This window comes from Rosa chinensis, chromosome 6 (genome assembly GCF_002994745.2).
Source record: "Rosa chinensis cultivar Old Blush chromosome 6, RchiOBHm-V2, whole genome shotgun sequence".
NCBI classification, from domain to species: domain Eukaryota; kingdom Viridiplantae; phylum Streptophyta; class Magnoliopsida; order Rosales; family Rosaceae; genus Rosa; species Rosa chinensis.
In genome coordinates, this window is record NC_037093.1 from 15034612 (window position 1) to 15048744 (window position 14133).

At 39.4% G+C, this 14133-nt stretch overlaps 2 protein-coding genes and 1 pseudogene across 3 annotated transcripts; all 3 read left to right on the forward strand.

Annotated features, from left to right (window-relative positions):
- Positions 1-2091: 2091 nt before the first annotated feature.
- LOC112170887 (B3 domain-containing protein Os01g0723500) lies at positions 2092-3792 on the forward strand. 2 transcript variants are annotated; one of them, XM_040507542.1, is made up of 4 exons: positions 2092-2221; positions 2390-2744; positions 2844-2971; positions 3583-3792. In XM_040507542.1, exons 1-4 carry the CDS (start codon positions 2132-2134, stop codon positions 3619-3621), a joined length of 612 nt encoding a protein of 203 aa, XP_040363476.1. In that variant the 5' UTR covers positions 2092-2131; the 3' UTR covers positions 3622-3792. The 2 variants fall into 2 exon arrangements, with proteins under 2 accessions (XP_040363476.1, XP_024163936.2); XM_024308168.2 differs by lacking the exon at positions 3583-3792 and adding an exon at positions 3088-3542.
- A 425-nt stretch (positions 3793-4217) lies between these two features.
- On the forward strand, positions 4218-7804 carry LOC112170888 (annotated as a pseudogene).
- A 2430-nt stretch (positions 7805-10234) lies between these two features.
- On the forward strand, positions 10235-13499 carry LOC112169248 (cell division cycle protein 48 homolog). The gene has a single exon (XM_040509368.1). The coding sequence runs from the start codon at positions 10795-10797 to the stop codon at positions 13195-13197; it is 2403 nt and encodes an 800-aa protein (XP_040365302.1). The 5' UTR covers positions 10235-10794; the 3' UTR covers positions 13198-13499.
- The last annotated feature ends 634 nt before the right edge of the window (positions 13500-14133 follow it).

Consider the following 14133-nt stretch of genomic DNA (forward strand, 5'->3'; position numbering starts at 1 on the left):
AAAGCTCACTCATGGAATCAAAGAGTCTAAAGCTTCATATATACTCATTCATTTACAGTCAAAGTGACTTATTGCCTCAATGAGTACTATGACAAAACTAATAAATCGAATTCGAATCATACTCATAATGTTACAACATATTTTAACTTTCGCGAAGTTATGAATTTATCTAGAGCTCATATTCAGCCTATATAAAATTATCAATTACACAAATTGATATTTATGGCTAAGTATGTCATACTTAAATTTCAATGCTTGGATAAAGGTAAATGTGTCAATTGTTGTTCCTTTATATTATTATTCTTTCACTAATATCTTTATCTATAATTTGAGCATATGAAATTGGTTCTACTCTTATCATGTTAGGTAAGATTCATTAAGAACATCATAGTTTTATTGGTAATGCCCTAACTTTTGCAGGAATTGCAATTCATGATGAGTCCCCTTTATGCAAAGCACACAGTCTCACCTATGTGATCGACACACCATATCTAATATACATAGTGCATGTATTTTATTACATACATAACTGAAGCTTGTAACAATCAGGGGGAGATTCTCATCAGGGGGAGCATTGAAAATTATGCTACCTAGGACATATGCGTGTTGTACTCTTTTTCTCCTTCAACCAGGGTTGTTTTTGTCCCACTGGGTTTTTGTTACCTGGCAAGGTTTTTAACTAGGCAACATTAAGCGCGTCCAACACCATATCATTTAGTGGTGGACATCTAAGGGGGAGTGTTATAAATATTATATAAATGTGGTTGTCCACTGTAAATATTCATTAGTTATGTCCTTATGATGTAAACATTACTCCTATATAAAGGGGTCTAATGAGAATGAAATGCACACTTCTACCTCCTCCTACATTTTGTTTCTCTATTCTATCTCTCATATTCTCTAGTTTATAACATATATATATATATATATATATATATATATATATTCCTTAGTTAAAGTAGGCATACATATCTCCCAATTAACCTAGAGGAGAAATTCTTCCATAGTGGCTACCGCACCAAGTGGCGGTGTGGCCCTCTAATAAAAAACCAGAAATTTTTCCCCCTTCTCGAAACTACCCCTGCTTTTTAAATGTACAATACTCAAAAGACCCCCTTGCTGGCAGTGATTGGTCTGCCGCACTACATGGCGATACGGGTGCCCCACGCAAGTTTTTCTCAACCTAGAGAGTCTCGCCCACGTGATCTCCACCATCACCATGGGCCCTTCACATTGGATTTTGCCCACCAATCAGATTAAAGCCAATATTCAATATGAACAATTCATGTACTGATAGTACTTTTAAAAATATTATTTACCAAACAATAAACTATTTTAATCACAGCTGATTATTCTCACAATACTGCAGCAGTAGTTTTTTTTTTTTTTTTTAAAGTCACAGCAATCCAAAACTAGCCTTTAATTGTTTGTAGATGGTATTCTGTTTTCAATTCAGAGTTTTTCCTATGGATTTTATCTGAGCAAGGTTTAAAACTTTCAATGAGGCCGTTACTGTTTATGTTATTTTAATCAAACAGCTTTTAGATTTTGCTTAACAGATCGGGAGAAGTGAAAATCTTTTTCTGTTTCTTCTATTTTCTTGTTGTAAATATATATATTTTCGTGAAGGTTACAGACACTGCAGCTAATTAACATATAAAATACTCGGTCTTTGAGCTGTCATGGTTGTGTAACTTGTGCAAAACAATTTGATATCTCTGTCAATTTTCCGTTAAATATGATACATAATGTGTAAATGACCATTTCAAAATCATCGAACTGCGTTTTTTTATTTGTTTGGGAAAAAATAAAATGTATTTCCTAATAGCCCCAAAAAGCATTTTGGTGGCAAGGTTGCCATACCTTATATTTTCAGTGTGAGTGTGTGATAGAATAAAATTTACTATTTTCGAAAATAAAAAAAAAAGCATTTAATTTACAGGGATGGGATGGGATGGGATGTGACGTGATGTGTAACTTACCCAACTGCTATATTCTAGATATTTTCATTGTTTTTGGATAAAAGTAAAAATTACTGTATAGCCTTGTCGTCTGTAATCATTACCTTTCTTTATGCCCATTTTTTACGTTGTCAAAGCAATATTGAGTTCACTTTGACATAGCAGAAAAAATGGGGAGGAAAATACTCAGGAAAGTTACTGAGAAGAAGAGGCCTACCTTCTTCCAGCTTATTCATCCTCGTCTCACAACTGAACATCTGGTAACTCGTTTTGACTACTGCTATATATTGATATATCCCAGTATATAATCTCTTGAATGTTGTTGTTTTTAGGTACTTACTGTTACAAGCATCTTTTTAAGTTCCTCATCACTTGTATAGTCTTGAATTTTAGTCTCTCTTTTTTTTGTTGTTGCATAAATCTGGAAGAGAATCCCACCTAAATTCACCCTGAAGTACATTGCAAAAGATCTGTCTGAAAGGGCAACATTGAAATTGGAGCGATCTTCAGAGTGTTCATGGAGTGTGATAGTGAGGAAATCAGGAAGAGATGTGTATTTCAAGGATGGGTGGCAGGAGTTCTTGAGAGATAACTCCTTGGGTGACAAAGAATTCTTAGTGTTCATCTACGATGGAAAAATGCGATTCAGCGTAAAGATTTTCAACAAGAATGGGTGTGAGAGAATGGATTTCCATAACATTAAAGCACATCAAAATTCCACAGTTTCTAAGAGTAATAAAAGGCCTAGGGGTAGACCAAGAAAATGTAGCAAAGCCGATTCAGGTACTCTTGTGGTTTAGATGTTGCTATATACATGTCACTACTGGATCTCATGTTACTCATGATCGTGTCTCATTTTCATGTTTTATTTTGGTTGTGAAGCTGATAAAGAGGTCAAAGAAGTAGAAGAAGAAGAAGATTACAATGACAACCCTGCTCAGGAATATGCTGAATTGTTTGAATCTGAAGTCCGCCAGTTTACAAGCACCATTTATGTACCTCACAATGTGGTAAGAAATTTAACCTCTTTATCTGCTCCTTTAAACTGACCATTAGGCCTACTCATAAAAGTAACACCAAACATATATTATAAATTGTGAAATGAAATATTACCTTCAAAATGCAGTCAATCCCGAAAAGCTTCTCTACAGAGTATCTTTCTCCGGGTGAGGTCTCCCTGAGAAACTCAAAGGGGAAAGAATGGGTAGTGAAAATTGTCGATTCGAATGGAAAACTCTGCTTTTCTGCAGGTTGGAAGGCTTTTGCAGAAGCCAACCAAATCAAGTTCCATGATGTATGCACGTTTCAGCTTGTGAGTGAAAAGAGATTGGTGGTTCACATTTGTAGGAAGTGAGTTTGGAGTTGTTAACATGGTGATCTAGGTTGTGGACTTTAGGGTTCTATTTTGATCAGCCATAAGTAATGTTGATGCCAATCAGACATAGTAGTAGTGTTCAAATGGCCTGTATTAGTTCTCATTTTGTTTTGGACTGGTTTGCATAATTGCATTACATGGGTACAGTTTGGATATCGGTGTTGAAACCAGTAGAATTGTAACAGGTAGGGTGAATTTCATTATCTAATTCGAGTCAATTTTTTTTTTTTTTTTTTTTTTTTGCAGAGTAGTAACCTTATTGATAATGAGGTTACAATTATCTAAGCAGTCATTGATCAACTTGAGAAGCCATTCCAGCCCATTTTTGAAACAGTTTCTGTCAAGAAATTTAGAATTCGAGTTGATTTAAGCTTATATATGCACCGCTCACCTAACAAGGCTAAAATTTGTTGATTCAAATTATGAAACACATAACTCATTAGATTCCAAGTTGACATGCACTTGTTGATGAATTTATGATAGGAAATGCGCAACACATAAGTTTTTCATAATGAAAATTTGACGGAATTATGAATTTAGACTCAATTCGATAATAAATCACTCTCTATGTGTATAGCTAAATAACTATTAATTTTTTGACGGACGTAAACTTATTTAGATAAATGGAACAATGATTGGTCACCCCAGATTGTATTTTGGAACAAGCTTCATATACACATTTAAGAACCATTACTATTCAGGTGGTCGGAGTTTTGCTTTCTAGGCCGGTGGGTACCATTAAGTGTTGGTCTTGTTATAATTGACTGTTGCCAAGTCTGCACCATTAGGCATGCAAGAAAACTAACAACTACACCAGCGTTGGTGTCTCTTGTTCCTCGTTTCAATGACCAACCTCGTCATTAGGAGAACGATTCTGGGCAATGCACCAATTGGTTTCCCATTCTGATTCTTGCCTAATCATTCCTTTTCCTCAACTTCGAAACCCAACAGTGCCACTGTGCCCAAACACCCAGACTAGTTTTCACTTAACAAAAACATCTCCCATTTGATTCGAACTGGTCGGATAGCCCAAGCTAGGGAAGTGTTTGACAGGATGAAGCACCGAAATATCGTAACATGGAACTCAATGATCACTGGGTTTGTGAAACGCAGAGAGATGGCCAAGGCCCGGAACCTGTTCGACGAAATGCCTGAGAGAGATGTTGTGTCATGGAGTCTGATGACGATCTCGGGATATATTTAGCGCCGAGAAGCTAGGTACATTGAGGAGGGGAGGAGTTTGTTTGATCAAATGCCTGTGAGGGATTGTGTTTCTTGGAACACAGTGATTAGTGGGTGTGCCAAGAATGGGAGGATGGGGGAGGCATTGCGGCTTTTCGAGTCTATGCCTGAGAGGAGTGTTGTGTCTTGGAATGCAATGATTACTGGGTTTTTGCAGAATGGTGATGTAGTGAGTGCAGTTGAGTTTTTTGAGAGAATGCCACAGCTGGATGGAGCTTCTGTTAGTGCACTTGTGTCGGGGCTTATTCAAAACGGCGAGCTGGGTGAAGCTGCGAGGATTGTTGTTCAATGTGGGGATGGGGGTGAGGGTGTGGAAGATTTGGTGCATGCTTATAATACATTGATTGCTGGTTATGGTCAGAGAGGAAGGGTGGAAGAAGCTCGGCGCATTTTTGATCAAAGCCCATTTTGTCATATGATATAAGGGGAAAGAGGGTGGTAGGAGGGTTGAGAGAAATGTTGTAACATGGAATTCCATGATTATGTGCTATGTGAAAATAGGAAATATTGTTTCTGCTAGGGAACTTTTTGACCAAATGATATAATGAGATACCTTTTCTTGGAATACCATGATCAGTGGCTACGTTCATATGTCAGATATGGAAGAGGCATACAAGCTCTTTCGGGAAATGCCAAATCCTGATACTCTGTCATGGAATTCAATGATCTTAGGGTATGCCCAGGTTGGTCGTTTAAAACTGGCTCATGATTTTGGTGATAGGATGCCACAAGAGTCTTGTCTCTTTGAACTCCGTGATAGCAGGATATGAAGAAAATGAGAACTTCATAGGAGCAGTTAAGCTCTTTGCTCAGATGCAACTCAAAGGAGAGAAACCTGATAGACACACTTTATCTTCAGTTCTTGGTGTGTGTACTGGGTTGGTGGATCTGCTTGTCACGAAGACAGTTATGACTTATTGCAGATTTGCCAATAAACAATGCCCTTATAACTATGTATTCACGATGTGGTGCGATAGAGGAGGCGCAACCAATTTTTGATGAGATGAAATGGGAGAAAAATGTCATCTCGTGGAATGCAATGATCGGATGCTACACATCTCATGGTTTTGCTGCAGAGGCTTTAGAACTTTTCGCTTTGATGAAGAGGTTTAAGGTGTGACCTGCTTATATAACATTTATTGCAGTGTTGAATGTGTGTGCTCATGCAGGATTAGCTGAAGAAGGGCGGAGGCAATTTAATTCCATGATTAGTGACTTTGGTATTGAGCCACGTATTGAACACTATGCATCCCTTGTGGACATAATTGGTTGGCATGGACAGCTTGAGGAGGCTATGGATTTGATCAATAGCATGTCATTTGAATTTGAAGCAGATAAGCCTGTGTGGGGAGCATTGTTAGGTGCCTGTAGAGTGCATAACAATGCAGAGTTGGCAAAAGTTGCAGCTGAAGCATTAATGAGACTTGAATCCGAATGCTCAGCTCCATATGTATTGTTATACAATATGTATGCTGATGCTGGGCAATGTGATGAAGCAGCAGCTGTGAGACTGCTGATGGATAATAACAAGATAATTAAGCAAAAAGGCTATAGTCAGGTAGATTTTTCCCAGTGCTGAGGATATTTTTGTATGCTGAGTCAAGCACCTTGGAATGGTATCGGGCACAAGAGGCTTCCTTCTTCAGGATTATTCTTCCTGGCTACAACACCGAAAATTCGGTAATTGATTTCCAAAAATATAATGCTGTTGTTGCTCTGCAGCAGTTTAGAATGTTATCAGTGCTCTCGATGAATTGCATAATCTGAGACTTTAGTTTCTCACAAAATTGTAGTGAGGATATTAATGTCTGATAGGGGGCAAGATTGAAATTGAAGCAATTTTCTGATTTTTCATGGAATGTTAAAGCAAGCAAATCCTGGAAGAGATATATATTTGAAGGACGGGTGGCAGGAGTTTCTAAGAGATAACCTAGAAACTCCTTGGGTGACAAAGTGTTTTTAGTGTCCATCAGTAGTGGAAAAATGTGTTTCAGCGGAGAGGTTTTTGATACGAATGGGTGTGATAGAGTGGGTTTTCCTGACACCACAAGTCATCAAAACTCTACCATTACTTAGACCAGTAAAAGGCATGGTAGACCAAGGAAATTCATCTTGTTCTAAGCACCTCAGTCCTTTGGATCATTGCAAAGAGAATTTAGGTAATCTAATCAAATGAATGTTGCTATGCATAATCTTTTGGAATTCGTATACGGTATACTTATTGTCTCTGGTTTAGCTAAGTTTTATTCTGTATCTGAAGCTGCAGGTAAGCACAATCCAAGCTCTAAATCTGGATACTCAAAGAGGTTCAAAAAGAGGAAGAAGATTATGAAGATGACTGCTGAATTATCTGCTGAACAGTTCAGATCCGAGTACCCCCATTTTAAAGAAAAAATTAGCAGACATGGTCCAGAGGTAACCAGCAAATGAACCATTTACTTTGATTTCATGCTCCCTTAAGAATACTTTTGGCCGATTATTGTTGTAAATTGGTCCTAATCCTAGTAACTGCAAACCAAGACAGGCCAACAGGAACGTCTTAAAGTGATCTTATTCTTCATTCTAGTAAACCTATAGGCCTATTTAATTCAATCTCCGTACAGAATATTTTATGTACCTTTGACCATGCATATAAAAAAGTAGAATAAAAATCTGATTAATGTTTATGTGATTTCTTTTCTCTGATTGGTTGGTGTTGCCGTGTTGTTTAATTTGTCTCCAACATTTCTAGTGATTAGATGCCATTCATGCAGCATCTGGGAACACCCTTCAATAAGGAGCATCTTCAGGCAAATATAAAGTTGTTTCCAGCCTCAACGCAAATGATATACGTGACTGAAAATAGTATGCTTTTGCACTTGATAACTGTTAGAGAGAATAACTCATTGGCTAAAATCAAGCCATAACTTAGCCTTCCGTTTCTGATTTGCTGTGTAATTGCTGTAATATCATCAGTTTAGGATCTGCTGTATATTTGTAGTAAATGCACTTTATTCTCTCTATGTAACAGTAGCATATCTGCTGCTATATAAGTTGTATACTTGTACAAACAAAGGTAATGAAAATCACTTTCTACATGGTATCAAAGTAGGTCTAGGATCCATACCTGTGTCTAATCTTCTTCTCACGTCTTGTTCTTCTCCTCTGTCTCTCCTTTCTCTTGTGTCTCTTCTTCCCCATGGCTGCCTTTCCTCCCTCTTCTGCTCTCTCACAAGCTACTGCCCCATTCCCCCCGCTTCATGACACCAACTACCTCACTTGGCTTTGTCAAATCAACCGCGGTCGTAATTTCCAACAGCAGATCGCGCCCCAGCAAATTTTTAATTCCTATGGCCCTTACACCTCTCCCTCTTGGGCTGCCCGCGACCCTCTCCGGTTTTCTGGACCATCCACTGCGGCACCGTTTGCTGGTGCTCACTCCGCTGCTGATCCCACTTGGTACATGGATACAGGAGCTACCCATCACATGACCGCCATGCCTGTCACTAATCCTCACTCTTACGATGGTCCTCATACCGTTTTTATGGGTAATGGGGACTCAATGCCCATTTCCCATACTGGTACTCTTCCTTTGTCCTTGGGCTCCTCCCATTTTTCCTTACAAAATGTCTTTCAAATTCCGTCTATTCGTAAAAATCTCCTATCTGTTGCTCGCTTCACTAAGGATAATAAAGTTTGTTTCCTTTTTGCTCCTGATTTTTATCAAATATTTTGCTTACTTTCTGGTCGTCTCTTGTTTCAAGGTCCCTGTACAAATGGCCTGTATCCGCTCAATCTGTCTAGCGTCTCCACCACTCCCCAAGCTCTCACCTCTATTCACTCCTCCATCTGGCACAATCGCCTAGGTCATCCGTCCTCTGATGTTCTGTCTCGTTTAGGTACTTCACTAGGTTCCAAGTTGTCTTTCCGTACTTTTTGTCGCGAGTGTGCCCTTAGCAAATCTCATAAATTGCCTTTCAATTCTAATAAAGAGTCTGCGCCTTCACCATTTTATATTGTTCATAGTGATGTCTGGGCATCATCTACTTTCTCTGTTAGTGGCTTCAAATATTATGTTCTCTTTACTGATGATTTTTCCCGCTATACTTGGCTTTACCCCATGCGTCGCAAAAATGAAGTTCTTACCCATTTTCAAACTTTGGTTGCCATGATTCAAAATCTCTTTAACACAACCATCAAGTTTCTTTAAAGTGACAATGGGACTGAATATGTTAATAATGCCTTCTCTCTTTATTGTAAATCCATGGGAATTCAACAGAGATTTTCTTGCCCTCATACACCACAACAGAATGGACTTGCCGAGCGCAAACATCGCCATATTGCCACAATGAGTCGTAATCTTCTCCTTACCTCTGGTGCCCCCTCCATCACAGAATACCGTTGGCTGCAAATGGGTGTTTCGAGTAAAGCACAATTCGGATGGCACTGTAGAACGTCACAAAGCTCGTCTTGTGGCTAAAGGATTTCATCAACAGCAAGGTATTGATTATGAGGAAACCTTTAGTCCTGTGATTAAACCTGCCACTAAACCTGCCACTATTCGTGTTGTGCTTTCTCTTGCTGTGTCTAGAGGCTGGTCGCTTTGTCAATTGGACGTCAAGAATGCGTTCCTTCATGGTTTTCTCAAGGAAGATGTGTATATGACTCAACCACCAGGGTTCATTGATCCATCTCGCCCATCTCATGTTTGCAAGCTCAACAAGGCCCTTTATGGTCTCAAGCAAGCACCACATGCTTGGTTTCATCGCATGACCTCTTTCTTATTGTCGGTTGGCTTTGTTCAAAGTTTGGCAGATTCTTCCCTTTTCATTTTTCGTCATGGAGTCCACATGGCCACACGTGGATAACTTTGGGTGACGTGGAGCCCATGTGGCTATGAGGCATGCACACGTGGGTAACCCGCTCTGATACCATGATGAAGTAATCTGGGGTTCACATCCAAAACCAATTGGCAATGGATGGAGTGACCCAAACCCTTATAAACCCATAGGCAAGGTCCCATTTTTCCCATGTGGGATGTATATATTCTCAACACGCCCCCGCACGTGTGGCGAATTTTCAAGCTATACACGTGGATAACTTTGGGTGACGTAGGGTTTGCCTATTTGAGTTTCTGAAAGATAAGAAATTGGTTATTCTAATTTTGGAGAAGTGAAATTATTAACACTATGATTCGTGAAGGTTGAGCTTTATGGTTTATAGCTGTATATATAGCTGTATGAACTTTCATTTTGTTGTTTTAAATTTTCAATTTGAATTGGAGGTGTGTAATGCTGTTATACTATTATTGTTGATTTTCCTGAAAAGAAAAAATCGGTCACCACCATTTCTAGCGATTTTATGGTAAGTAAACCTGTTTTTGACTATTTGTTGACTCAAGTCTCATGGAAAGTCATATCTACTGTGTTTGGTGGTATCAATTTCCATCAGCTAAAGATCGAGTCGATGGGAAAAATGATACTCATACTAACTTTAAATTTGACATGCCTTTTTTGTCGATTGAGCCTATTATATCGTAATCTTACACTTCAAGCTAGTAGCGGGAACGCCTCAAGGCATGTTGGCTTTTGGACTAGGCAGTCGTCATGCAAGACAGCTAGTATGAAATGTCTTAGAGAGCCATGAAATTGGTTAATCATGTCAACCCATGTGTAATAATAGTTTTCTGATGAACTATCCAGTACTGTAACCTTGTCTATAGTTATAGCAGGTGGCAATAAGCCTCAAAGTTGAAACAAAACCAGCTGATGATCCTAGCAAGAGCATTACAATTTGACTATGACTATGGATGACCTAATGACAAATAAATCCGGCAAAGCCATTTGTTTTTTTTTTTTACTGCTCTGTCTACTTTTAATCTCTACTGATTCAGTTGTGACCAACTGGCCGGGATCCAAATTCGATAGATTTAAGGCTCCCCCTACTAATTAGTATGGCACAAGAACTCCAAATGGAAACGAAATAAGTTTGTAGGTTTCCTGATATTAAGAGGAGAAGGTTCTGACATCTAGAACTTTCTTTTCTCACAATTAGCTTTATCTTTCATAACAGGAGAAGGACTAGGAATCCAACTTAACTAAGGAAAACCGAAACTTTTCCTCTCCTCACCAGAAACGGACTTGCCCTCACGCCTCTCCTATAAATATCCCCGTTCCCAACTAAAAGCCTCATAACGCACACAATTTCTTTTGCTTCTAATCGATTAACAAACTCACAATGACGAACCAACGTGAAGGAACAAATAAGCGGGACTTCAGCACCGCGATTCTGGACCGCAAGAAGGCTCCAAATCGCCTTGTTGTCGATGAAGCAGTGGTGGATGACAACTCCACCATCCAACTCTGCCCGGAGACCATGGAGAAGCTCCAGCTCTTTCGTGGCGACACAGTCTTGATCAAGGGAAAGAAGCATAGAGACACAATCTGTATTGCTCTTGCTGATGACACCTGTGAAGAACCAAAGATAAGGATGAACAAGGTTGTGAGGAACAACCTTAGGGTTAGGCTTGGTGATGTTGTTTCCATTCACCAATGCGCTGATGTCAAGTATGGAAACCGTGTCCACATTCTTCCTATAGATGACACAATCGAAGGGATCACTGGAAATCTGTTTGATGCCTACTTGAAGCCTTATTTCCAGGAAGCCTACCGCCCGGTGAGGAAAGGCGATCTTTTCCTAGTGAGAGGAGGAATGAGGAGTGTGGAGTTCAAGGTTGTTGAGACTGATCCTCCTGAGTATTGTGTGGTTGCTTCAGACACTGAAATTTTCTGCGAGGGAGAACCTGTTAGAAGGGACGATGAGGAAAGATTAGATGAGGTAGGGTATGATGATATTGGTGGAGTTAGGAAACAGATGGCTCAGATTCGCGAATTGGTTGAGCTGCCTCTGAGGCATCCTCAGCTGTTTAAATCAATAGGTGTCAAACCACCAAAGGGTATTCTGCTCTATGGTCCTCCTGGAACTGGAAAGACTCTAATTGCAAGAGCTGTTGCTAATGAAACTGGGGCCTTCTTTTTCTGTATCAATGGACCAGAAATCATGTCCAAGATGGCTGGAGAGAGTGAGAGCAACCTCAGGAAAGCTTTTGAGGAAGCAGAGAAGAATGCACCATCAATCATATTTATTGATGAGATTGATTCCATTGCTCCCAAGAGAGAGAAGACTAATGGAGAAATTGAGAGGAGGATTGTTTCCCAGCTCTTGACACTTATGGATGGACTAAAGTCCCGAGCACATGTAATTGTAATGGCGGCTACTAATCGTCCAAACAGTATTGACCCGGCTCTTAGAAGGTTTGGAAGATTTGATAGGGAAATAGATATTGGTGTTCCAGATGAAGTTGGGCGCCTTGAGGTCCTCCACATTCATACCAAGAACATGAAGCTTGCTGAAGATGTCGATTTAGAAAGGGTTGCCAAGGACACTCACGGTTATGTTGGGGCTGATCTAGCTGCTTTATCAACTGAGGCTGCACTTCAATGCATCCGAGAAAAGATGGATGTGATTGACTTGGAAGATGAGACAATAGATGCTGAGGTACTTAACTCAATGGCGGTTACAAATGAGCACTTCCAAACTGCTCTTGGAACAAGCAACCCATCTGCTCTTCGTGAGACGGTTGTTGAAGTGCCCAATGTCACTTGGGATGCAATTGGAGGTCTGGAAAATGTTAAGAGAGAACTTCAAGAGACTGTTCAATATCCTGTTGAGCACCCGGAGAAATTTGAGAAATTCGGAATGTCACCCTCAAAGGGAGTTCTTTTCTATGGCCCTCCTGGATGCGGTAAAACTCTTCTGGCCAAGGCTATTGCCAATGAGTGTCAGGCAAACTTCATCAGTATCAAGGGACCTGAATTGCTAACCATGTGGTTTGGAGAGAGTGAGGCCAATGTCAGGGAAATATTTGACAAGGCTCGTGCATCGGCTCCATGTGTCCTCTTCTTCGATGAGCTTGATTCCATTGCTACTAAAAGAGGTAGTAGTGCAGGTGATTCTGGAGGTGCTGATAGGGTTTTGAACCAACTCCTTACAGAAATGGATGGAGTGTCTGCCAAGAAAACTGTGTTCATTATTGGGGCAACCAACAGACCTGACATTATAGACCCTGCACTTCTTCGACCAGGACGTCTGGATCAGTTGCTTTACATCCCTCTCCCTGATGAGGAATCTCGCTATCAAATATTCAAGTCTTGCTTGAGGAAATCTCCGGTTTCCAAATATGTGGACCTCAGTGCTCTTGCCAAGCACACACCAGGATTTAGTGGTGCTGATATCACAGAAATATGCCAGCGTGCTTGCAAATATGCCATTAGAGACAACATTGAGAAAGATATCGAGAGGGAGAGGAGGAGAAGTGAGAATCCTGAGATTATGGAAGATGATGAGAATGAAGTAGCTGAGATTACTGCAGCTCATTTTGAGGAATCGATGAAGTATGCTCGCAGGAGCGTCAGTGATGCTGATATCCTCAAGTACCAGGCATTTGCGACTACATTGCACCAGGCAAGAGGGTTTGGAGCAGATGAGTTCAGGTTTCCCAGTGGTTCGGGTGCTGCTATTGGATCTGATCCTTTTGCAACTACTAACGCTGGTGAAGCTGATGAAGATCTTTATGATTAGTATTTTACTTTGTTCTGTTGTTTGTCTTTTAATTTTCATGTTTGTTTTACGATTAGTATCTGTAAGTTCCTGACAAATAAATCTGTTATCAGATGTTAGAATTTAGTGTAGTCTGGTAAAAGAAAATTCAAAAGGTTTGTAATTTCAACTCTGTTGTCTTCCACATCATACATTTTCTTTTTTAATATTTAGTTATTCTGCTTCTACTCATCAACTGGGAATGTGAAAAACTGGCTCAAGTTGTTGCAATAGCATGCTTAAATTCTCATGGCAATGCTCATCATTCGATTATCTGCTTACTTTGATTATAACATAACAAAATAGAAAAATGGATATCATATGGTTTGGCAGTAATCTTTTTATTATCTTATTTTATTTATTCACCAAACAAGTTGGCTATGTAATGTGTAACATTTAGACTTGGATTGGGGAAAATGATGTCCCTTCCTTTGATGAAGGGCACCAAGGCAGTGGTTTTAGTCTTTCACTTTTCTGAAAAAATTTACCTAGTAAGGAAACTCTCTGACTCATGCAAGTTATTGAGGTCTTTAGTGATATTTTTTTCATTTAACTTACAAAAACTCAAGCGACTCCAGAGGTTTTTTGCTTACTTGCATACCAATAGCTCTAAATTTGTTTTGGCAAACGATCACAAATTTTGATGTAACAATGATAGCTGGTAAGTCTTTGGTACGTTGTTTTTTTTTTTTCCTTTTGCTTTTCTTCATAAGCAAATGTATCATAGAAATGAATGTATAGTATTAATTAAATATAAGGATACATTCATTTCTATGTGACAGAGAACCAATGTATCAAAGTCATTACCTTCACACTCCTCATTCCTCCTCTCACTAGGAAAAAAAACAATGGTGGAGTAATAATACGATGTTGACATTCTATCATTACCTTCTCTTTACTGTTCTTATGATATCTGGT

Excerpts from the sequence above, each read along its gene's own strand:
- LOC112170887 (XM_024308168.2), top strand. The coding sequence starts at position 2,132 with ATGGGGAGGAAAATACTCAGGAAAGTTACTGAGAAGAAGAGGCCTACC. Across the intron at positions 2,222-2,389 it reads GTCTCACAACTGAACATCTG|AGAATCCCACCTAAATTCAC; the intron begins GTAACTCGTTTT and ends TAAATCTGGAAG. Across the intron at positions 2,745-2,843 it reads ATGTAGCAAAGCCGATTCAG|CTGATAAAGAGGTCAAAGAA; the intron begins GTACTCTTGTGG and ends TTGGTTGTGAAG.
- LOC112169248 (XM_040509368.1), top strand. The coding sequence starts at position 10,795 with ATGACGAACCAACGTGAAGGAACAAATAAGCGGGACTTCAGCACCGCG.